This window comes from Neopelma chrysocephalum, unplaced genomic scaffold (genome assembly GCF_003984885.1).
Source record: "Neopelma chrysocephalum unplaced genomic scaffold, ASM398488v2 Primary Assembly neopelma1_119, whole genome shotgun sequence".
NCBI classification, from domain to species: domain Eukaryota; kingdom Metazoa; phylum Chordata; class Aves; order Passeriformes; family Pipridae; genus Neopelma; species Neopelma chrysocephalum.
Window position 1 is genome coordinate 855618 of NW_020897781.1, and position 22410 is coordinate 878027.

The 22410-nt window shown below is 52.4% G+C and overlaps 1 protein-coding gene across 1 annotated transcript; it reads right to left on the minus strand.

Annotated features, from left to right (window-relative positions):
* Nucleotides 1-14159: 14159 nt before the first annotated feature.
* Nucleotides 14160-22149, minus strand: NSFL1C (NSFL1 cofactor). Its single transcript, XM_027697207.1, has 9 exons — nt 22016-22149; nt 21179-21276; nt 20488-20562; nt 19201-19366; nt 18777-18869; nt 18034-18143; nt 17470-17607; nt 16801-16965; nt 14160-15834 (listed from the first exon to the last, which is right to left on the minus strand). Exons 1-9 carry the CDS (start codon nt 22115-22117, stop codon nt 15672-15674), a joined length of 1110 nt encoding a protein of 369 aa, XP_027553008.1. The 5' UTR covers nt 22118-22149; the 3' UTR covers nt 14160-15671.
* Nucleotides 22150-22410: the final 261 nt, after the last annotated feature.

Here is a 22410-nt window from a genome sequence, read left to right on the forward strand (position 1 = left end):
CGCCAGGGAACTCGCCCGTCACCGCCATCCAGCCCACCCATCACCGCCACAGAGCCCGCCCGTCACCGCCATCCAGCCCACCCACCACCGCCACAGAGCCCGCCCGTCACCGCCATGCAGCCCTCCCGCCCCGCCAGGGAGCGGTCCCGCCCCGGCCGCCGCCATCTTCCACCCCCCCCCCCCCCCCGCCCCGCCGCCATCTCGGCTCCGCGCGGTTGCCGGGGAAACGCGGGCCGGCCGTGAGGGACCCCCGGGCTCGGGCCCCTGTGGGCTGTGCCCGTGTATGGCCATGCCCAGGCCCGAGATGTGTGGCCCGACACAGAATCATCGAATCACGAAGTTAATTAGGTTGGAAAAGACCTCTCCGAGGTCGTCGAGTCCAACCGGTGACCGAACACCACCGTGTCAACCAGACCATGGCACCGAGTGCCGCGTTCCAGGCTGCCCTTAAGCAGTCCAGCGGCGGTGACTCCACCATCTCCATGGGCAAGCCATTCCAATATCTAATCTCCCTTTCTGTGTAGGAATTCCTCCTGATGTCCAACCCAAACCTCCCCCAGTGCATCTTAGAATCGTAGAATCACAGAATCAACTGGGTTGGAAAAGATCTCTGAGATCATCAAGTCCAACCCTTGATCCAACACCACCGTGGTTACCAGACCACAGCACTAAGTGCCACATCCAGTCTCATCTTAAAACCTCCATGGACAGTGAATTCACCACCTCCCTGGGCAGCCCATTCCAATGTCTTAAAACTGTGTCCTCTTGTCCTATCGCTTGTTATCTGTGAGAAGAGCCCGACTCCCACCTGGCTACACCCTCCTTTCTGGGAGTTGTAGAGAGCAAGAGGGTCCCCCCGAGCCTCCTTCTCTCCAGGTTGAGCCCCCACAGCTGCTCCTCATCACATCTGTGCTCCAGACCCTTCTCCATCTCCACTGTCCATCTCTGGACTCACTCCAGCACCTCAATGTCCTTCTTGCAGTGAGGAGCCCAGAACCGGACACAGTCAAGGCTGCAGTGCAGCCTCGGAGCTGCTCAGGAACCCCAATGGCAGTGGCCAACAGCATCCTGGCTTGTGCCCACCATGGTGTGACCAGCAGGACCAGGGCAGTGACTGTCCACCTCTGCTGGGCACTGCTGAGGCACCTCAAATCCTGGAGTCAGTTTTGGGCCCCTCACAGCAAGAAAGATATTAAGGTGCTGGAATGTGTCCAGAGAAAGGCAGTGGAGCTGGGGAAGGGACTGGAGCACAGGGAAGAGCTGAGGGAGCTGGGGGGGGCTCAGTTTGGGAAAAAAGGAGGTGCAGGGGGGACCTTCTCGCTCTCTCCAGCTCCTTGACAGGAGGTTGTAGTGAGGTGGGGGTGAGGCTCTTCCCCCAGGCAACAAGTAACAGGGCTAGAGAAAATGCCTCAAGTTGCGCCAGGGGAGGTTTCAGTTGGGTATTGGGGAAAATTTGTTCACCAAAATGATGCTCAGGAATTAGAACAGGCTGGCCAGGGCAGTGGTGAAGTCACCATCCCTGGAGGGATTTAGGACACGCATGGATGTGGCACTTGGGGACACAGTTTAGTGGTGGCCTTGGCTGTGCCAGAGGAACAGTTGGACTCAATGATCTTAAATGTCTTTTCTGATTAAAATGATTCTGTGATTAATGCTGCTCCCTGTGCTGCTCCCCACTGTGCAGAAAGGGCAGGGGCAGGCTCAGAAGAAGACACACAGGTTTGAACAATCCAACACTTAAAAGGACTTTTTTTTCTGGGAAAAGCAGCAACTATTTTCTTTTTTGGTCAAAAAAAGAATCACTCCAAGCACAGGATTTTTGCCTCAAAGTGTCCTATTTCTTTACTTCAAGGAGATGAACTTGAGCCTCCACAAGGGAACAGAGAAGTTCCAAGGACAGCCAAGAGACTAATAAAAAGCCAGGATTCTCAGCAAGTGCATTAAAATGGGACACAAGAGGAGGAGACTTAAAATAACAGATAAAAGCATGAAGCAAGTTTTAATTGCTTCTGTTCCTTGCATCTTTTAAATACTGAACTACCAAGGGGTTTTTTTTCTTGTTTGATCCATAGTATTACGTTTTACGTTAAAGCTCCAGCACATCGATGATTCCTGTGGTCCCTGACTTTCCACATCAGCAGGGTGGATGTGTGAGGCCCTGAGTCAAGGTGAAAAACAACAGGGTAGAAAAAGGGGCACATTCTCATCCCTCACTGTCTCTGTGGAGAGCTAGGCCTGCTTTCCCTACAAGAACCAGTGATAAACAAGGATCTGAAAGGGGAAAATGCTGCTGGATGTAAGCCCATGCTGGAGCCCTCACCTCACTGGTGCAGGCACGCTTGCACACGTCAGACACAGCAGCTCTTGCTCTGGGTGAGGTTTTTGTTTGTTGTTTTTTTTTTTTAACTTCCTGGCATAACCTGCTCATCTTACCAGCAGCAAGGGCACTGCAACAAGCAGTGCTTCAACAGGGGTAAGGAGCTCAGCCAGGGTTGATCACCTCTCACTGCTCATGGTCCAGCAGACAGACCCAGGACAGGTTCAGGTCAAATTCTGGTGCCTAAACTCTGGAGAAAGCACAAAGACTTGAAAACTAGTGAATTCTGCCCAAACCACTCCCTGCCCTCTGGATCACCCGCTGGCAGAACTCACAAAGTGAGAAATGCCAAGAGTGACCATTCAGATTTAATGCTGTAAAAAATAAAAGGAACATTATTTGAGCTACAGAAGCACCACCCTGGGCAGCAGTGGGCTGGCAGGCACCACACACACCAGCAGCTGCGGATCTGCTGGAGGGCAGGACGGCTCCACAGGGGGATCTGAGCAGGCTGGATTGATGGGCCAAGACCAGTGGTATGAGGTTCAATAAGGCCAAGTGCCAGGTCCTGCCCTTAGGTCACAGCAACCCCATGGAGTGCTCCAGGCTTGGGCAGAGTGGCTGGAAATCTGCTTGTCAGAAAAGAACCTGGGGGTGCTGGTCAACAGCAGTTGAACATGAGCCAGCGGATGCTCAGGTGGGCAAGAAGGCCAATGGCACCTGGCTTGGGTCAGCAGTAGTGTGGCCAGCAGGACCAGGGCAGTGACCGTGCCCCTGTGCTATTCCTAAATCCAGAGGCAGCCAGGCTGGAAGCGAGGCAGTGACGGAGTGCAGCACATTCCAACACCTGACCGGGCTGAGCCAAGCGATCCCAAAGAAAAGCCTTCACGCTCCAGAAAACAAACAAACAAACAAAACAAAACCAACCAACCAACCAAACCAAAACAAAACAAAAAAAAGAGATTCTTTGTGCATCTGAGCAATGGTTCTGAACCCAGGCTGCTGCAACCATCCTGATGCCACTCTAAAACACCGTCCCTCCGTTGATCACAGCATTGCACCACGAGACTTAAGGCTTTGCATTAATTCATCGCACAACTGGGGAGCAATTTGCTCAAATCCTGCCAGTGTGCACCAGACTAGAGAGCTGCAAGGTCAGCCTACGGTCAGATCCAACACCAGCCCTAAAAATAACCAGCCTCCCTCTCTGCCTCTGCATGAGGCTGAACCCAGCCCAGCTGTACAGCCCCGGGATGGCTGATTTCCCCCTCTCCCCCTGCTGCCCCCTCACTGTTGCCAGGAGAAATGTGGGGGTGCCAGCATCTCTTGAAGATGCTGCTGCAGGAGATTTAGCTACAGGCTACGATTTAAAAGCAGCTCAGTACTTCTTGGCATTCATTTGACTCTTCTGCCACAACCTCCCAACCTGGCAAAAACCAGGACAAGCTGCCAGACCCACCCCAGCTGCCTGACCAGAGGCAGCACAGCCCATTCTCGTGGGAGAAGCTCCTGTTTTCCCAGAAGTGACTCAGGTGACATGGCCCAGGCAGGTGGACAGAGCTGGCTCCCACCCCCCTGCTACCAGGTGTTGTTTCTGCTTGAAACCACCACTGGCTTCAACTTCACCCTTGTTCAAAGAAATTCTAAACCTTTCCCCATGAAAGGGCAGTCTGAGCACAAAGGCATCCGCTATCTCTGCAGCATTTTCCCCCAAAAGTGGTCAAAAATAGTTTCCTCTCAAAAACAACCCTTGTGTTTGCTGTGCATGTGTTCCCACCAGCTTAAGTGACACCTCCACACCCTGGTGTGTCAGCGCTGCTCCAGGGCTGGTGGGGGCCCTTCCTCCCAGCACTGCAGTCTCTCCCAGAAGGAAAGCATGGATCTGCCTTGCCCAGATCTGTCAGGACCTGCCGGGCCAAGCCCTGGAAAAAGCTCTGGTGAGGTGGCAGAGCTGGGGCTGCAGCAGGACCCCCTCCCTGTGCCTGCCAGCCAGGAGAGGGAGGGGGTCAGGATACAAACCAGGCCTTTGGGACAGGGAATGGGAAACAACAGGAAGCGACGACTTTCCCCGACAGCAGCACATCCTGACAGCGCAGCAAATCCACGTCCTGCACAATGAACTCACCCTCTTCAGCCCAGATTCATTCCCAGCTGCCACACTCCACCTGATGTGGGTTAAAAGGAACACAAGCATCTGTGAAACCTGGTGAGAAGTCAGACAAGGGTAGGACAAGGGGAAATGGCTTTAAACTGCATCCATCCCTTGCTGCTCCCCAGCTAGAGCTCTCCCAGGCTCCACTCCAGGTCCCTTCCTGGAGAGGCTGGGACTCCCCAGCTGGCTGTGCCCCTGTCCCTTGCAGCACAGGATGGTGTGTAAAGACAGTCAGCCTCAGGCACCATGTTCCTTACAGCCATGCAAGTCTGGAAGAAGCAGTACCTGAACAGGTGCCACAGGAATTTCAGGGAGGTGGAGGTGAGACTGCATCACACTGTAGCCAAGCACCCCGGATGGCGTGGAGCTTGCAGCCATGGGGAGGAAGCAGAGCTGGCCAGATGCAGCCCTCAGATAAGGTGGTCACACTGCTCCTTGCACGAGCTGAGCTACACAGCACAGCCAAACCCCGGCCTCCAAACCACAGCGCAGCTGCTGCGAGATCAAGATCTGCGAGAGGAAGCACTAACGTTTGAGAGAAAAGGTAGTGTCCAAGCTGACAGCATCTTGTATTCTCTTGCTTAACTGCTTTAAGTCCTTGCCCTGCAGCAGGACCCTGGGGCAGCAATAACCCTCTACATGTGAGATCTGCCTGTCGTTAGAGCCTGGTGAAGAGCTGCTGGCACAGCTGACTGCCAAATTCTGTATGTGCCACCTCACCGACCTCTCAGAGCACTGAACCCCTCACAAACCTCACCTTCCAGCAGGGCATCCCAGCTGCCACCACTCAAGGAATCTGAGCCCAGCAAAGACCCTCCTGAGGCTCCATCATGGACACTCATAATGGGACCAACTTGCTGTATTTTCTCCTTGGGCTCTTGCTGACCAGGAAGCCAATTGCAAGGTCAGTAACTGCATCCAAGGTTCTTCCAAGGAAAATGATCAGAGGCATGGAATGGCTCCAGCCAGGGGGAAAGGGAAACCACAGCTCAAAAGGAAGTTCTAACAAAATGCTGTGAGCAGCAGCTCGATGCAACTCGCTCCAGCCAGTGTTTCATCTGCATTCCCTGGAGATCCCTCCAAGTGTTGAAATGGCCCAGAAACATCTCCACCACCAATGTTTACATCATGTGATTTTGATCCAGTTTGAATGTCTATTTCCAATGAGCATTCCAAGGGCTTTGAAACACCCGCCAAACTCTACCCTTGCCCCAGACTGCTGAGCCCCTTCGCAGACACCCCCATCTCACATGGCCACTCACCTGCACAACATCCAACAGGAAGATTTGAAGGAAAACCCCCAAGGTGTTGCTTGTCATCTGGTAGGGAATGCCCCAGCAGCAGAGCAAACCTCTGTGCAGAGGGCAGCCCTGCTTCTCCTGCAGCTGAAACTCCAGGGAATGATCCAACCTGAGAAAGGATATGAGCCTCTGACTGACAGCTAAACCCCATCTGCTGCTTATCCCTGATTTAAACTCTGAGTCATGTCATAACTCCCCACGACAAACACACCTGTCATTGGCTGGACATTGCTCCACCTGACACCCACAAACAAAGTGGTTGTGGCAGTTGGGGTGCTGTGGGGTGCTTCTCCAACTGCTGGCAATCCCAATGGTTCAGGGTGCAGTGCTTACCTCCCTCAGGCTCTGCCTGGATCCCCAGGTCCTGCTCAGTGGTGTTCCATGTTCATAAGCCCATGGGATCTCTTGCAGAGCAGCTCCAAGGGGCCAGGCAGGCCAGCAGCCTCTCTTCCTGCTCCAGCCCACCATCTGTGGGTGGTGAGGCCCTGGCACAGGTTGCCCAGAGAAGCTGTGGCTGCCCCATCCCTGGAAGTGTGCAAGGCCAGGTTGGCCAGGGCTTGGAGCAACCTGGTCTAGTGAAAGGTGTCCCTGCACATGGCAGAGGGATTGGAACAAGAAAAGCTTTAAGATCCCTTCCAGCCCAAACCATTCTGTGATTCCATGATCCCACACCCACTCCTCCACCAGCCAAAGCCCCAAGGCAAGTGCTGATCAGTGAGCATCTGTCTCATTTGCTCCTCTTAGGCTTGTCTTGTCACCAAGGTCACACCCCTAGTGTTTCAAGGCATGTTTGCAGGAGATGAGAGGCTGCTAATGCATGAGACACAGATCTAACTGAGGCACAGTGCTCTGCTGAGCTGCTCTAACACTGTCCTTTTCTTGTTCTATTGAGCCACAATCCAGCGCTTCAAGTTCTGTAACATTAAAAAGTACAAATTGTATCTGGCTTAAAGTGACTGTAATGGAGACAGTGAGGAGAGAGACTGCAAAGGCCAGAGCCCAGGGGATTTCTATAGATCAGCAGGGGAGGCACAAGGAACGTTCCAGTGTGCAGGAAAAGGGCTGATGGCAAAGCCTCTGTTTTATTTGGATGTGGTTTGCTTTAGTAAACACCACACCAAGCCTCAAGTATCTGGCAAGTTCCCAGAAGCAACCTACAGCACTGACTTCCCCACAGCCCCAAAACGAACTTGCTGTCTAGCATGATACACCTCAGCAAGAGACAAGACCAGGAGTATCCTGAGGGATACAGGGTGAGGCCACAGAGAGAGTGGACAGCCCGTCCAGGCTCAGCTTTCCACTGGAGCAGCACGTGGCCTTGGCTGACACTCACTCTCCTACGAGCAGACTTGCCCCGAGGCCATTCTGTCAGGACAGGGCGACCAGTGGTGGGGTCACAGTGCAGATCAGAGCTGACCTCCTCTCTTAGCACAGGTTGCCGTGGATGATGCTCAGGGCTAACAGGCTCATCAGCATCTTGGGTTTCTGGTCACACCACGTATTGGCTTTCCCAATTCCCAAGCAGCTCCAGTGCAGCTCAGAGCACAGCAGATGGGCTCTGTCCTGCTCCCAAAAAACATGGAAGGCTCCCTTGCCCAGCAGGGCAGATGGCTATCCCAGGCACCTGGTCCAGACAGGACTGTAAAGGACTGTGAGCTCTTCCAGAAGAGCCCTGCAGAGAGCGAGGAGGGATGAACACTTGGCACGGGGCAGCTGCGCGAGAGGCTGGATGGAGGGACAGGCTGCAGCGTCACATGGACAGCTGGGGAACCAGGAAATCAAGTTGAGAAATGCCTCACATTCCCACTTGCCCTCATCTCTGGTGGGGTGAGGGGGCAATCTGGCAGTTCCCCGGCCTGTCTGGACTGGGGACAGCTCACTGTGCCATCAACACCAGTCAAGGTGACAGCTACCCTGGAGGGATGACAGACCTTCATTGTAATGGTACTAGGGAGCCATGTACAAAATCATGGGCACAATCCCAAAAAGCAGCATTCCAGAAGGCACTGAGTGAGTGTCCCTCATGCAGCGATTAGCAATAACTCCTCCACAGCCCATGCCACAGAAAAAGCACTGACGCTGCCATGCCCGCCAGGTTGGAGGGTCCAACTTCTCCCTGCACACCCAGGAGAGCAGAGCACCTACTTTCCCCGTGCCAGGTAAGCTCAGCAGCCTGATCCTGCCTCTCAGCTTCTGCTCTCAGTTTGCTTTCTGCCTTTTACAGCACAGCGAGGGTCAGGTCCCTTGTATCCCAAATTGCAGGCATTCAGTCTAAAAAGCTTTGTCCCACGGGGATGGCTGAGGCATTAGGCTTGCACCACCGAGAAGCACTTACTCACACAACATCTTATTTCCACAGCAGTTCTGTTTCTAAAATTACAAAGGCATTTCTCTGGGCTGTACGGTTTTGTGGTAGCTTTTGTTCCCTTGATGCTCTCAGCAGGTAGGACAGCGCTCTGCACGGCTCTGCCCGTTTCACTTGAAAGTCAGCACCAACCCCACAACGGCAGAGCCTTGCTTTAACAATGTGTTCTCGAGCCTGAGTCATAAACACTTCAAACCACCCCCACAGCCTGCGGCTCGAGCCGGGCAGGCTCCGCGTGGGCGAGCGCGCTCGCGAGGGTGAGCTGCACGTGTGAAATGTGCGTCTGCATGTGAGAAAGCAGCACCCTGGGACACTGATCTTACCTCTCTGCAGACCACTGTCCTCTGTGGGAGAGCCCCTTGGGTCAGCCTGTGTCTTTGTCACCGCCCAGAAGTGTGACAGCAGACGTGACTGTGTCCTGCAGCAGCACGTGGCAGGGAAGCAGAGCCTTCCTCACCCAGGGTGAGGAAGATGTTGCCTTTGCACATCAAGGAGTGTACTGGAGGTATGAGTGGATCAGAGCTGGCTGGAGATTTGACAAGTGAAGGTACAACACCTGCAGGGCCCCAGGAGGAGCTGAGGGAGGGAACGTGACCTGCCCTGCGAGACCCTGTCAGAGCTCACGGGGCAGCAAGTACTCGGGGCAGTAGCTCCCAGGCTCTCTACAGTCAAGTGGAGAATCCGCTGCTCTTCAAAGGTCAAGCTGTGTCCAGTGTTTCTTCCCCACCCCACACTGCTCCCACAGTGAGATCTTATGGATGTGGGGAAGAAGTCCTGTGCCTGAGCTCCAGAGCACTACAGGAGCACGTTGGAGCTACTCCAGGACTCCTGTCTCAGCACCAGCAACCACCAGCTGCAAAGAACCAGCATGTGAAACCCAGAGCAGGCAGACAAAGTGGTAGGAGCAGGTAGGCAGAGGGCAGCAGGAGCAAGCAGGTTCTTGCCCCAGGTCACTTCCCCAGTACAGCCCCTCTCTCTGAAGGCAGTCCAGGAAGGCCCAGAACCCCACTCTGGCTCCTTCCTCACAGAATCACAGAATGGTTTGGGGTGAAAGAGACCTTAAAGACCATCTTGTTCCAATCCCCCCTGCCACAGGCAGGGACACCTTCCACTAAACCAGGTTGCTCCAAGCCCCATCCAACCTGGCCTTGGACACTTCCAGGGATGGGGCAGCCACAGCTTCTCTGGGCAACCTGTGCCAGGGCCCCACTACCCTCATAGGGAAGAATTTTTTCCCAATATCCCTGTACTGAAGCCATTCCCCCTTGTCCTGTCACTCCAGGCCCTTGTCCTAAGTCCCTCTCCAGCTCTCTTGGAACCCCTTTAGGCACTGGAAGGGGCTCTAAGGTCTCCCTGGAGCCTTCTCTTCTCCAGCCTGAACAACCCCAGATCTCTCAGCCTGTCTGTATATTTGGGGCTGTGGAAACCCCCTGCCCTTTGCTGTTCTCTGCCCTTAGGAAGTGTGAGGTATTGGCACTGCCCTTGCCCAGGACAACATCAGTGAGCAGAGGAGGTGTGGGATACATTTTCCTTTATTAAGCCAGATCTGCAATTACCAGCCTCGTTCAGTCTGCGAGCTCTTGAGGGATCTCGACAATGCAGACCCCACATGGTACATTTTAGCTTGGTGACAAGAAACGTGCTTTTCAGTCCCCTTTCACAGACCCTTCATAGCCCAGAGCACCCAGCAGTCTCAGCATCACAAACCAAGAATTACTCCTGCATGAAAGGTGGTGGGAGCCCAGTTCCTCGGCGCTGGCAGTGTGGGAGCAGCGGCGTTCCCAAGGCAGCAGCGCTCACAGCTCGCAGCCAGCACTGCTATGAACGCTGGGCTAAGCAAAGCAGAGGGAGAAATCGGCTTCAGAGGACAGAAAGCACAGGAAAAGGCTGGCAGGGAGTGATGGCACCATCACTCTGCCCGCTAATGATCTGTTTGGCACGTCTGGTCCCATTGGGCAGCTCTTTAAAAGCAGATCCTGCCTCGATCTCTGACTTATCTGCAGCAGCCAGGGTACAGGAGGAGAGGCAAAACCCTCTCCTTGCTCCCACTGGGAACATTAAATCTGTATTAGTGTCTCTGTACTGCCCCTATACCCAAGGGGAAGTGAGCACCTGCAAAGTTCATGACAATGTGTCATCTTCAGCTCAGCCTTGCCTTGTCCAGTGGGGGTTAATCTAAACCACCCAAATTTCCCCGGATGAGTCAGAACTTGGTTAATAAGCCACAGTGCAACTGAGTCAGTGGCATCTCTCCTCACTGCTGTTTTACTGACATCCCAGATAACAAATATCATTCATGCTGGACCACAGCCAGTGCAGTGGGACCCAAATGCCAGTCTCCCACCAGCATATCTAGGCATACACATCTATAAGACAGCAAAATACATCTCTCTCCCCACCCAAGGGGAAAGGGCAAACTCAAAAGGAAATATCAAATCCTGATTTATTTTTTTTCCTAGGCCATTTTGTAGCCACTCACCACACAATTACATTTGGACTGACACAAGGTACTTTGGAAATTGTGCTCAGCACTTAATCCTCCGACTCTTTGGGACTCATTTACTCCCCAGGTGCACTGAGCTGCGTTTTCTGCTCACAGACAGGAAAGCCAAGGACTGACCAGCAGTCACCTCCCGGGAGTAGCTGAGTAGCTCTGGCTCCCTGGCTAATTCAGTGCACAATTATCTTCGACACAGGGACGCTTTATTTCTGCCCTGCTCGGCTCCTCCCAGAGCCTCTGCCGTGCTCTCAGTGCCTCACAGGAGGCAGCGTCACCCGCTGGGGCTCGGCAGGATGTCACGATTGCTAGAGCAGCATGGGGAGCTCACAGCCCCCCTCTGCATGACAGCAGGGCTCAGCTTGGTGCTGGAAAGGCAGATTTTGGTGAAAAGCACCAATCCTACTGTTAATCACTGCTGTACTCTGGGTGACTCGCTGCAAACAGTGAGCTTTCCAGTAACACCATGTGCCAAGGCCTGAAATCTAACCAAGGGTCTGGAGCCAGAGGACGATGCCTCTTCCATCACTAACCGATCTTTTGCCTTCACTTAGTTAAAAGTAGGTTTGGAAAAGAAAGGGGAAAGCACTCAGAAGACACAGCAGCTACATCCCTTGTTCTGTTGCAAATATGCAGCAAAAGGCTCAGAGAAAACAAAGCTCTGCAGCTTAAGAAACAAGGTCATGCTGGAGTTTCTGACTGTGAAGGAAAGGTCCCTTCCCCAGCACCTTCTTCTCCACAGCAGAACCATGGCATCTTACCTTCCCAGAGCCCAGGAAAGTGTGATACCAACAGCTCCAACCCAAGCCACGCTGGCTGAACAGCTTTCTCAGGGCACTGTGACCTAGAGATGTGCTGCTCGGGCAAGGGAACCCCATTGGAAAAAAAAAAATTAAAGTAAAAAGAAATCTAGAGCCAGCAAATGGGAATTTTCTTGGCACAGAAGCAAATGGCAGCATTTGGATGTGTTCAACCAGCAAGTCCTCCAAAGACTTACCTCTCCTTGACTGCTCTAGACATGGCCAGAGGCTCTCAGATTCCCTTTAGCACAGCTGCCTTCTCTTGGTGGAACAGGAGTCAGGACTTCAATTGCCACCAAAATGGATGAGGCAGGAAAGGAGCTGCTGTAGGCCCCGTAAGCCATTAAAGAGTTAATTTAAGGAGGAGTCATGAAATGTAGCTGCTGTTGTGCCCACTGGGATTTTTTGCTCCCTGTCTCTTGTTGCTGCTTCCATTTATCTGCCAGCTGGGCTACCTGAGTTTTGGGTCAAAAAAAAGCCAACTAAAACTGACTGCTTTGTGCTGTTAACGTTGTTTTACCTGAACAGGCAGCTGAAGGTACAACTACACCTAGAAATGGGTGTTCCTATACCAGGATCACTAAAACACTACATGGCCCTGGGGTAACAGAACCTCCTGAGGAAAACAGAGCACTGAGCATGCAAGAAACATGGACCAGGAAACATCCCACACCAGAAGAAGCATTAGAGAGGGGGACGTAAAGTTCCCAGGAAATGGTGTGAATGCTATCAGAAAACACAGGAACTCAACCTTAGCAACGAGCACATGTGAAAAAGAGGAAACAAAGAACTGCATGCAAAGGAAAAAAATCCCAGGAAGTCCTACAATTACCCATCTGAGGGAGAGAAAACTGTTAAAATACAGCACTTGGAGAAAAACAGTTAGATACAATGAAAGACATGAGCTCCAGATAGGACAGCACAGTCCTGAAACTGTATCTTACCATCCAGAAATTGAAAAGAAGTGAGTTTTCACACGAGATGTGGAGCACTGTCTTAACACTGGGGTGTGAAAGGCCAGGAACACAGGCCCAACTTCCTCTTGGGGGAATGATCAGAGAAAAAAAGGAAAATTTTGCAGGGAAACACTTCTCCAGGCAAAGAAGGAGAACAAAGACACTTTTTTGTGAGCATAAATGCCAGTTTTAGAAAAGCCCAATCTCAGCCTATAACTGTTAGAACACAGAAATGGAATGACAAAGGAAAGAGATCTTACTGGAGGGAAAGTCAAATAAACTCAGTAACAACCATCAAAAACTACAGGAGTGTCAGAAATAAGGATTTAAGTACTGCAGGGGCACAACACCAAATAGAATCATGGAATCAAGGCCTGGTTCGGCTTGGAAGGGACCTTAAAGCTCATCTCGTTCCAAACCCCTGCCATGGCCAGGGACACTTTCCACTAGACCAGGTTGCTCCAAGCCCTGCCCAGCCTGGCCTTGAACATTTCCAGGGATGGGGCTGCACAAGTGACAAGGAAGGTGATTTTCTTTACCAAATCAAAGCGTCTCTTTCCACCATCACCTTTTTTCTGTTCTGGTGTATTATCCCTTCCCCATTAATTTGCCTGACTGTCATTTTTTGCTTTATAACTTATTTTATAATGGAACATTCTACCAGCTCAGAGGAGACAGTGTAATACAGGACATTGCACATACATCACTCCCACTTGGTCCCACGGGCTCTTTTGTCAGTTTTGGAAGACAGCTCTGTCCTGGTCACTGATCTTGCAGTCCATCCTGCAGGCAGCAGGGCAGAGCTGACCTGCTCAACCAGGAGATAAGCACTGCTCATGACTTACAAAAACCAAGAAGAGAACCAGAGGCAGGAGGAGCCAGCAGCAGTGTCCCAGGGTGCTCCCAGTCACACCGGAGCTCAAGGTGCAGCTCCCACAGAGAGCAGGATCTGGCAGAGCTCCTCAGAGGAGCCTTCGAGGTGGAGAGCGGCTTCTCTGCAGCACTGCCACCCTCTGGCTCCAGGGAAAATTTGCTCTTCCTGGCAAAAAAACGCCCCCGAGCCCCTGGATTTATCCCCTTTCCCTCCCAGCAGCAAGGAGAGAGTTGGCAGCAAACCTGGATGTGAAAGTTCCCATCGGTGAGCAGAACCTGCACAGCAAAACCTTGGGATCAGCAGCTGGAGGAGTTGCTGTCTGGCTGCCAACACTCCCTGAATTTGTGGGCCCCAGCGTGGCCAGTTCATCCGAACACCACGGACACCAGCCGGCCACCACCTGTGCTCTGATGCCACTGCTAACAAAGGCAGAAGCAGGAGACAAATAACTTGCACGCTTTCTGTTGGATAAACTTTCTCTCTGAGTCTTGGGGTGCATCCTATCCAGCATTCCAGAACATGTTGTCCAGGTCCCCAGAATGGCACGTGTGAAGATCAGGATACAAGAACTCCTCTGAGTAACTTCTCACAAGGCAGCTGTGATTCTGTTTAGCTCCGAGGGAAATCCCCTTTTCTCAGTTCTCTCTGTACTGGTTCCCACAGGTTACTCACTGGTCATAACAAACACCAGCAAGTGACGCAGGCAGGTGAACCTCAAACTCACCTGTCAGAAAAAATAATCTTTAAAAGTGCTGCTGACAGGTTGAGCCTCATTTAGCTGAAGACAGCTCAGCATGGGAAGCCGGCTCGCAGAGCAACCCGAAGATGAGACACCCTCACAAACATCATCCAAAATCCGAGACCAGATGGCAGCCAGTCAGAAAGGGTCAAACGCTGTTTTCCTATTTTGTGGGCTTTTAATGGCAATTTTCACAATAATTTACAAACTGGTTGTTACGCACATTGTATGTCCATTCTGTAAAGAAAAACGCGAGTTAATTCAGCTCTCAGTCGAGAAACTGCTGTAAAAATGCCCTTGCCGAGGGCTGGTCTCTGCTCCCGCTGGTTTGTTACCACAGGCAGCCAAGCGAGTTCCTCACGCTGAACCTGCCCAACCTGCCAGCCCCTCCCCTGCACCCGGAGCTCCCTCTGCTCGCACCAAGGTGAGGACCTGGAAGCTTCCCAGTGCTGAGGGGGGTGGACTCACAGCACAGGGCTCAGGATGGGGAGGGAGAGCTCCAGCCCTTGGCAGGGCAGGAGCGTGGCCTCTCCCAGGGACCCTGCTCCCAGGGAGCTGGTGGCTGCAGCCCACGGCTCAGCTCTGGGCTCTGCTTGTAAGCCCAAAATGAGGACAGAAGCAGCACAATATTCTAGCCTCGTGTCTGGGCATAAAGAATTGACCTGCAGGATTCTGTTCAAAGGAGAGAAAGATATGGAGACCAGAGCCCAAAACACAAACAGAACAGACCAAAGCTGGATAACTCCAGGTGTTCAGCTATGTTAGTCCTCAGCAGAGGAGAGGAAATACATCAAATACAGCTTTACGTTTTTCCACCTGAGCTGTTGCCATCATCTCAATAATTCACCTCTTAGGATATAACTTGCTTTCCAGTTAGACTCTGTTTGTCTCTTACTTCCAGTCAGTTCAAGCTGATTCAGCTTTGTACCTTCTTGGAAAGAAGAAGTCAGCAGCAGGGTTTCTCAAAGAAATGCAATACAGCAAATTAAACCTGCAGCCGGTCTGGCCTGCCAGGGAAAGCACAGGCAGAGCAGGTGGGGACTGCAATGAACACCCCAAGAGTTCAGCTGAGGGAAGGAAAGTCAGGACTTTCTCTCCAGAAAAGCCTGGGAAGTGTTAAACCTTGCACCTCAGATGCTGGAGTTTTCCCCACACTGAGCTCTTTCACAAAGACTTCCCCCATAATGCTTTTACAGGAGTGTAACCATTATCCTGACAATCACATTACCCATCCTCAGAGTTTATATTTAATGTGCGAAAAAAAAAGGGAGTACTCTGCAGCAGTCCCTGGAGGGAAGAGCAAAAGGACTGTGGTGAGCAGTAAACGGACAGAAACTGCTCCCTGGAGCTCCCTTCCCCCTCGCCTTCCACCTCTCTCTGAGTGCAGTAACTCAATCCACAAAGGTAACTGAACTCTCCTGGGAGAATCTGGGGCACAATAGGCTGCAGCTCCTTTCCAAACAGATTCGTTTCGTTTTATTTATTTTGAAGTCCACTGATCATCATCACAAAAAAAAAAAACAACCCATCGGAAATGCAACTAAAGAGAAAAAAAGTCCAACCAAGACCTAAGAACCCAGAGCTACGAGCAGATGTGGGCCCGTGCGGCACCGTGCGGGAGGAGACGGCCCCGTGCGCCGCGCCGGGCATGTGGCCACAGCCAGGGTCCTCTATGTCAACCGCTGAACGATGACAGCGTTGAGCAGGTTGGCTTCCTTCAGGGTCTGGTTCTCGTCAGTCAGCTCTTTGTTGGGGAAGGTGGTCATGAGGACAAAACTGGTGGCAGCCATCGCTGGCCGAGCATCTACTATGAAGAGCCGGATGTCACGGATCCTGTCCAAAGGGATCAAACACACAGGGGTGATCCTGTTACTGAACAGCTTCTACAAAGGTGTGCAGCCTGTGCTGCATTTGCTTCCCAGTTCACGTCACGGGCCACAGCCAGACTATTCTGATTTAACCTGCTCCTCTGTGGGCTCTCGTTTAGTGAAATAACAGCAGCTGCTTTACAGGCTACAGACTCAGCTCAGTGTTCTTTGTCTGTGTTGTCAGGAGGTTATTTGAAACTGAAAGCTTCCAAACCCTTAATGATGAACAGATTTAACCAACAGTTTGACACTTGCTGCTCTGAGTGACTGAGCTTGTCACACACAGCAGAACCCAGAGGATTTCAGCTCCCCTGAGCAGCCACACAGTGACATGGGATCCACTTCCTGAACTCAGTCATAGACAAAGGCTTTTGTAAGTTTTTGCCCTGGGCTTGACTCTTATAGAAACTGGAGGAATGAATACAAACCTCAAATCAGGGAGGTGAGAAGGACTTTAGGAGAGCAGTCTGAGGAAGCAGTGGGGTATCTAAGCCAGCTCTGCTTGTCCAAGGGAACAGAACTGTGGTAAGAATGTCCCTTTGTGCTCCACTCAGCACTCAGCACAGGAAACAGTCCCATAGAGAAGTCTAAACTGAGGCAGAATAACTGAACAGGTTTTTAATTATCTGCGAGTTTCTAAAGCCCTTAGAACAGATTCAGTTTTTTATAGGTGACATCAAGGAAAGTGTTGCTGATAACACTGACCCTCCCAGGTGTGGTATCATTGGCTATAATCTATCCCTATTTGGAAAGCAAATCCTATCCAACAGTTGACAACCGCCTTAAAACCCCACAATAATTCTATCCCTCCTCATCTACACAGAAGGATCCCCAGAGCTCCCTTTGGCAGGCAACCAGGATTTTAACACCTGCTCCACCTGTGCCCAGTCTGCAGTGCCATGCAGGCCTTCCTGGTGTTTCCTGCTCATACCTGTGACTGTGGTTAAACTTCTGGACCAGTCGCCCACCGTCGGCGAGCCGGATCTGGATGTTGGTGACGGGCTCCGATTCATTGATCGCGATGGCAGAACTGGCTTTGGCTTCGTTCTCTGCCTGCTGGGCTGGTGAGCTGGTGCCCATCACCTGGGGCACGGTGCTGGCAACAGGGGGACACAAGAGGAACTGTTAAAAACCAAACTGACCTGGCTGCAGGGAGCCAGAATCAGCCAGCCAGCTCATCGCCTGCCAGGCCCAACTACCAGGGCTGCTAGACAGGGGACACCAAGCTAGCTGGAAGTGAGAATTTATTAGTCAGCCAGTCAGCAGGAACTTGTCTAGAAATTCACCTCTACCATCTCCTTTGGTACCACGTCACAGGCCCTTACATCCCCACGGGAACAGGGGCAGTGTGACTTGGAAACACTGCTCCTACGTGTTCTATGGGAGTTCCAAACCAGGGACCCACCTCCTGCCAGGGAGAGGCTGAGCCACCTCACAGTACACGCCAGTGAGCCTTGTTTCCTTAGAGGAACACCTCCCATCCCACAGGCACCCAGTGCCTTTCCTTCAGAGAGATGAATCAAAAGGCTCCACCTAGCAAGGCTCTCGAGTGACTCTCTCCCATCACACACAGAGCAAACCAGCGCCGCTGTCTTCTCACCTGCCCAGCTTCTGTCCTTCTCCAGTAAAAGCCTTGAAGACACTTTTAGGTTTCACATACTCCTCATCCCGGTGATCCTCCATATCCAGGTTCACCTGTCCTCCCCGTGCTAACCTGCGCAGCTCGGCCGGGACTTCCCTGCAAAGACAGAGTCCTGAGGCAGCTGCCTGAAGCAGCAAGGCAGGAAAGTGTGGAGAAAAAGCCGCAGACCTTTGGATTTTCAGGAATCGCAGTGTGCCCCTTGCTTAATTAACAGGGCAGACACACACCTCCCCCACTGACACACACAAATTAAAGGCTACATTTCCCTGTCACCTGGAGTGACGTGATGCATCAGAAATCTCACCCCAAATATGAACACCTGTTTGTTCACTTCACACTCTCAAGGCCCCACACAAACCAAAGCCACTCCCTGTTTACCTGAACCAAATGTTCCATATGAAGAATAATTAATTTCTTACAAGAAAACTCAGGTGAAATGGGCCACAGATTCAGCAGCCTGGATTCCAAAAGCACTTGTGTTTCAGAAAACAGCTGCTCTTTTTCTTCCCTCTCACTACGTACCCTCTGCGGATATCATCGAGGAACTGGGCATTGGATGGATCCTGGTAGCTCCTCAGCTCTCCACTATCCAGACTGAATCCACTCTTCCAGAGCTTCAGTACAACGTGCACCTGCAGCAGCCCCCAAACAACAATCAGCCTCACTGAGCATCTTGGTGACAACAAAAAAATTGATGCAAAATGAAAAGTTCCTACTGGGCAGAGGAGCTTCTGGGTGCAGAAAACACTCCAGCCAGGTTCCTCTGGGCTGAGGGAAAAATCCCAAAGCACTGGCTATGTATGTAATGGTCAGGTGTCAATTCCTAGAAGGTGGCACCACAGTCCCCTTTTAGGCAAATATGGCTGAAGAGCCAGGAGTGTGCTGGGTGAGGAGTCTAAACCAGGCTCCCACCACGGCCTAGAAGCACGTTTGGCCATAAACCAAGCACAAGGGAACCTCACACTGATGCTGGCAGCTCCACAGCTCTCCAGTGGATAAAGAAAAGTTAATTGCCCAGTGCTCTTCACACATTATTTTACTTCTAAGGAATGCTCATATTCTTAATTAAAAGTTCATCAGAAAACTGCTTACCCAAGACCAATCATCTATTTTCTACTCGGAAATCCCGCAGGAAGCAGGATTTACCATATTTCTGTCCTTGTGAATTTCTATCAAGCTTTGTAACTCTCAGGGGTGGCAAGCTCTGTAGCTAGAGCAGAGAAATCCCTTGGGTCACATCTACAAACTTGTGCAGACATACTCACATCCTGAGCAGAGTTCTGCCTCCTCTCTCCTGCCACGTAAGCCGACTCCTCCTCGGGAGTAGCCCCAAGGCGATACCCTCCCCCTGCAAAAGGCTGGAAGAGAGAAGCAGGCAAAGGGTTACAGAACCACACAAACCCAAGAGAGCTGCTCCCCTTCCCCACCACCCCTGTGGATGAACAGGGGCTTCATGGCATCAGCAACATCTATTGCCCTGCAGGCACAGTGACAGCTTCAGCAAGTTCATGAATACGGCACAAGAGAGCGGCTTTTCTTGCCACTGTGACACACCAAATAGAGCTGCACTGAGAGAGGAGTCCAGACTTAGCTGTCGAGGTAATTCCAGGACTCCTCAGTGCCAAACAGCTGGCACGGTGGAGCCTTAACTGAAACAGGGAACAGAAGGAAGAACTCAGCCCTCCTCACCTTCGGCTTGCTCGTCTCACCACCGCCCTTGGTCGTCCGATCGACGGCCACCGCGCCGTGTTCCTTGGCTCCCTTGAACAGATCCTCCACCAGCTCGTTGGGACTCTTCTTCCTCGGAGGGCCCACGATCTGCTGGCCACTTCTCTCTGAGCCACCGGCATAAAACCTAACAGAAAGCACCCGACTCCTGGTCAGACTGGACCCGCTGCCTCTCCAGGACCAGCGGTTTGACATCAGGATTCACTTGTTCATATTTGTGCAGCTCAGTGAAACACCTTGGAATCACAAATACTGGATACTACCAGAGTGTCTCCCACTGCCACCACCTGCAAGTTCCTGTACTGCAGAGACTCTCTTTTTATGTCAATTACTGTAAAATTACCTGTGGATCAATAGTAATAAACTGGGCACAAGTCTCAGAGCTGGCAAGAGGAACAGCCCAGAGGGACAAGCCCTGTTTTAAACACCAGTACCAGCTCAATCACCCGGCTGAACAAGGCTTCCAGCAAGCCTCTGACCCATCAGAGAAACATCCAACTGGAATTCTGAGGGAAGGCACACGGTCATGCCACACAAAGGACGGATCTCAACTGGAAGCAATGGGTGCACAGTCAGTGAAGTGCAATTAAGCACTTCTGGAAGATTGGGTTTATTAGCTTCCAGATGGCTTGTAACACACACAGAGCGAGCTCCCAGCTGCCTGCAGATCACAGTCCATCCAGGCTGAGCCACCCCTTCAGAGACATCAGTTCCATTCCATTTACTTTGCCTGTCAACCTTAAGGGTATTTAACTACTTACAGCTGACATCGTAGGAGACTTTCCCACTAGTATTCCATGTTCCTGTTTTTCTTTCCACTTCCACATTCCAGTACATTACCCTTAAACAGCACTTCAAAAAAACCCCAAATGAAACAACCCAAAACCAAAACCCCAACAAAAATAAAACCAAAACCCCAAGCAGAAAGAAAACAAATCTCTGCATTATTCCCACATTTCTGTTCTCTGTGGACACAAATGAGGATCTGGGCTGTTTCCTGTTCTTAACCCAGGGCTTCCATATCCTACTTTAGGCTTTCTCTCAGCGCTGAGAGCCGGTGCTTACACAGCTGAGCACGTGCTTGTGCACAGGCTTTGCACTGACAAACCCCTGTCAAACCTCAGATGCTTCACTACAGGAATTTCAGAGACACAAACCTGATCTTAAAAAAACTGAACACAAGCAGCAAGTCCTCCCAAGAGGGCCGGGATAAACACCCAGGGTTTGAATCTTTAGCTGGAAACTTACCGCTGTCCCTCCTCCTCTTCATCATCCTCCTCCTGCGCATGCACAAGGTCTCTGAACGAGGTTACTCGATGGTCACTGCAAAGATCCAGCAAGAAGAATGTTGGGACACAGTCCAAACTAAAACATTCCCAGCTAAAACATTCCACACTGAAACAGTCGACACTGAAACAGGCTCCTTCTGCAAGGTGGACTCTGTTCACTGATGCCTGAACCGAGAGCATTTCTCCTTCAAGATACAGCCAGCAACTCCTCTTTAAAACTGGGCAGCATTCCCTGACTTCACAGGGATTTGGTAAGGCAAAACTCACTTCTGTTTTTTGTAAAATGCTTGACTTGATCAGCTCAGGTCTCACACAAAACCAGAAAATGTTCTTCCTGCAGATATATGGTCTGCTCAAATGAAAGTGTCACCAACTGACTTTCTTTAACCTCAAAAGAGAAACCAAGTTTTTCCTGAGCAATGAGCAGAGCTTTCCTAACTGATCTCTGGCTCAGTTGTGCAATAACACCCGTGCTGGTGACGTACAGACGCTCAGGCTTTCATAATTTCTAGAGAGCCAAACGAGGTGAAGCAAATCTAAACACAGAGCTACTCTTGAAAACTAACACACATCAGTGCTTTAGAGAGAGTTTGTGTTTTCACAGTTTCCACTGTCAGGCTTCCAGGATGGAGCTGGAGCTCACTCCTCACCTGGCTCCAGTGCCTCTGGATATGGAGCTGGGGGTGGGCTGGGGCAGGGTCAGGATGTCCTCATCACCCCCGTCCTCGTAGAAACTGGCGAGGGCAATCTGCAAAGGGAAAGCAGCAGAGCTTGTCAGGATGGGAGCAAGCACTCCAGAGAAACAGCAAAACACACAAAAACATCCCAGCTGAACCGTCTGCCATGCTGGACCTCTCAAGGCACCTCTCACTAAAGACACTTCATGCCATTTTCCCCTTTGCAGGTCCTGGCAAAGATGAGGCCTTGGCAGGCTCTGCTGTTTGGCTGTGTCATGGCAGGGCACTCACTGCTGTAGGGATGTCACCTTCCCTGCCAGGGAACGCCAGGGCCCTTCTTCTGCAGCACTGACACAAAGGCTATGCCAAAACTACTGCCCTGAAACAGCTGCTTTTGTGCCACCCACAAGCAGAGGTTAATACAGCCAGATCCTTCGAGAAGGACCAGAGACAGGGGCAGGTCAGAGTAGCGGGTGGCTTCCCCTCGGTCTGGGGGCGCTGGGGCCGCCGCTGGCAGCACCAACAGCACAGCGCTGACAACCTCGCCAGCATTCCAGGAGAACCCACACAAACCCGGCACACCCCAGACCCGCCGTCCCTCACTGCGCGGGAGAAAACGAACGAGACAACCGAGACGGGCCTCGGCCCCAGCCAGGCCACGGTCCCGCCGCAAGGGCTGAGCCCGGCGACGGGCGGGGGCGAGGCCTGAGCCTGCGGGACACCGCGCTCCGGCCCAGCGCTGCCCCCCGCCAGCGCCGCGGCGCCGCCGAGCCCCGCAGCGGGGCGGGCGGAGGGCAGCGGCGGAGGTACCTGGAGGTCCCAGCCCGCGGACTCGAGGAAGAACCGCGCTCGCTCCTCCTCGGTGCCGGTCACGGCCACGAACTCCCTCAGCGCCTCCTCCCTGTCCGCCATCTTGCCGCGGTGCAGCGCCCAAACCCCGCCGGGCCGCCCCGCACCGCCCCCGCGTGCGCCGCCAAACCCTCCCGCCCGGAAACACCCGCCGCGGCGAGCGGGGCCCGGCCCGCGCACAGCGGCCCCTGGCGGCCGGGAGGAGCCGGTGCACCGGGAACCGGGAACAGGGAACAGGGATGGGCAGCACTGAGCACCAGGAACAGGGAACAGGGATGGGCAGCACTGAGTGCTGGGAACGGACACTGAGAACCGGACACTGAGCCCTGGGAATCAGGCACCGAGCACTGAGCACC

Bases quoted from the DNA above. Each gene is read 5' to 3' on its own strand.
- NSFL1C (XM_027697207.1), bottom strand. From the start codon at position 22,117: ATGGCGGACAGGGAGGAGGCGCTGAGGGAGTTCGTGGCCGTGACCGGC. The intron at 20,563-21,178 runs GTGAGGAGTGAG...GGATCTTTGCAG, and splicing joins TCCAGAGGCACTGGAGCCAG to TGACCATCGAGTAACCTCGT. The intron at 17,608-18,033 runs GTACGTAGTGAG...CTGTCTTTGCAG, and splicing joins CTCGATGATATCCGCAGAGG to GGAAGTCCCGGCCGAGCTGC.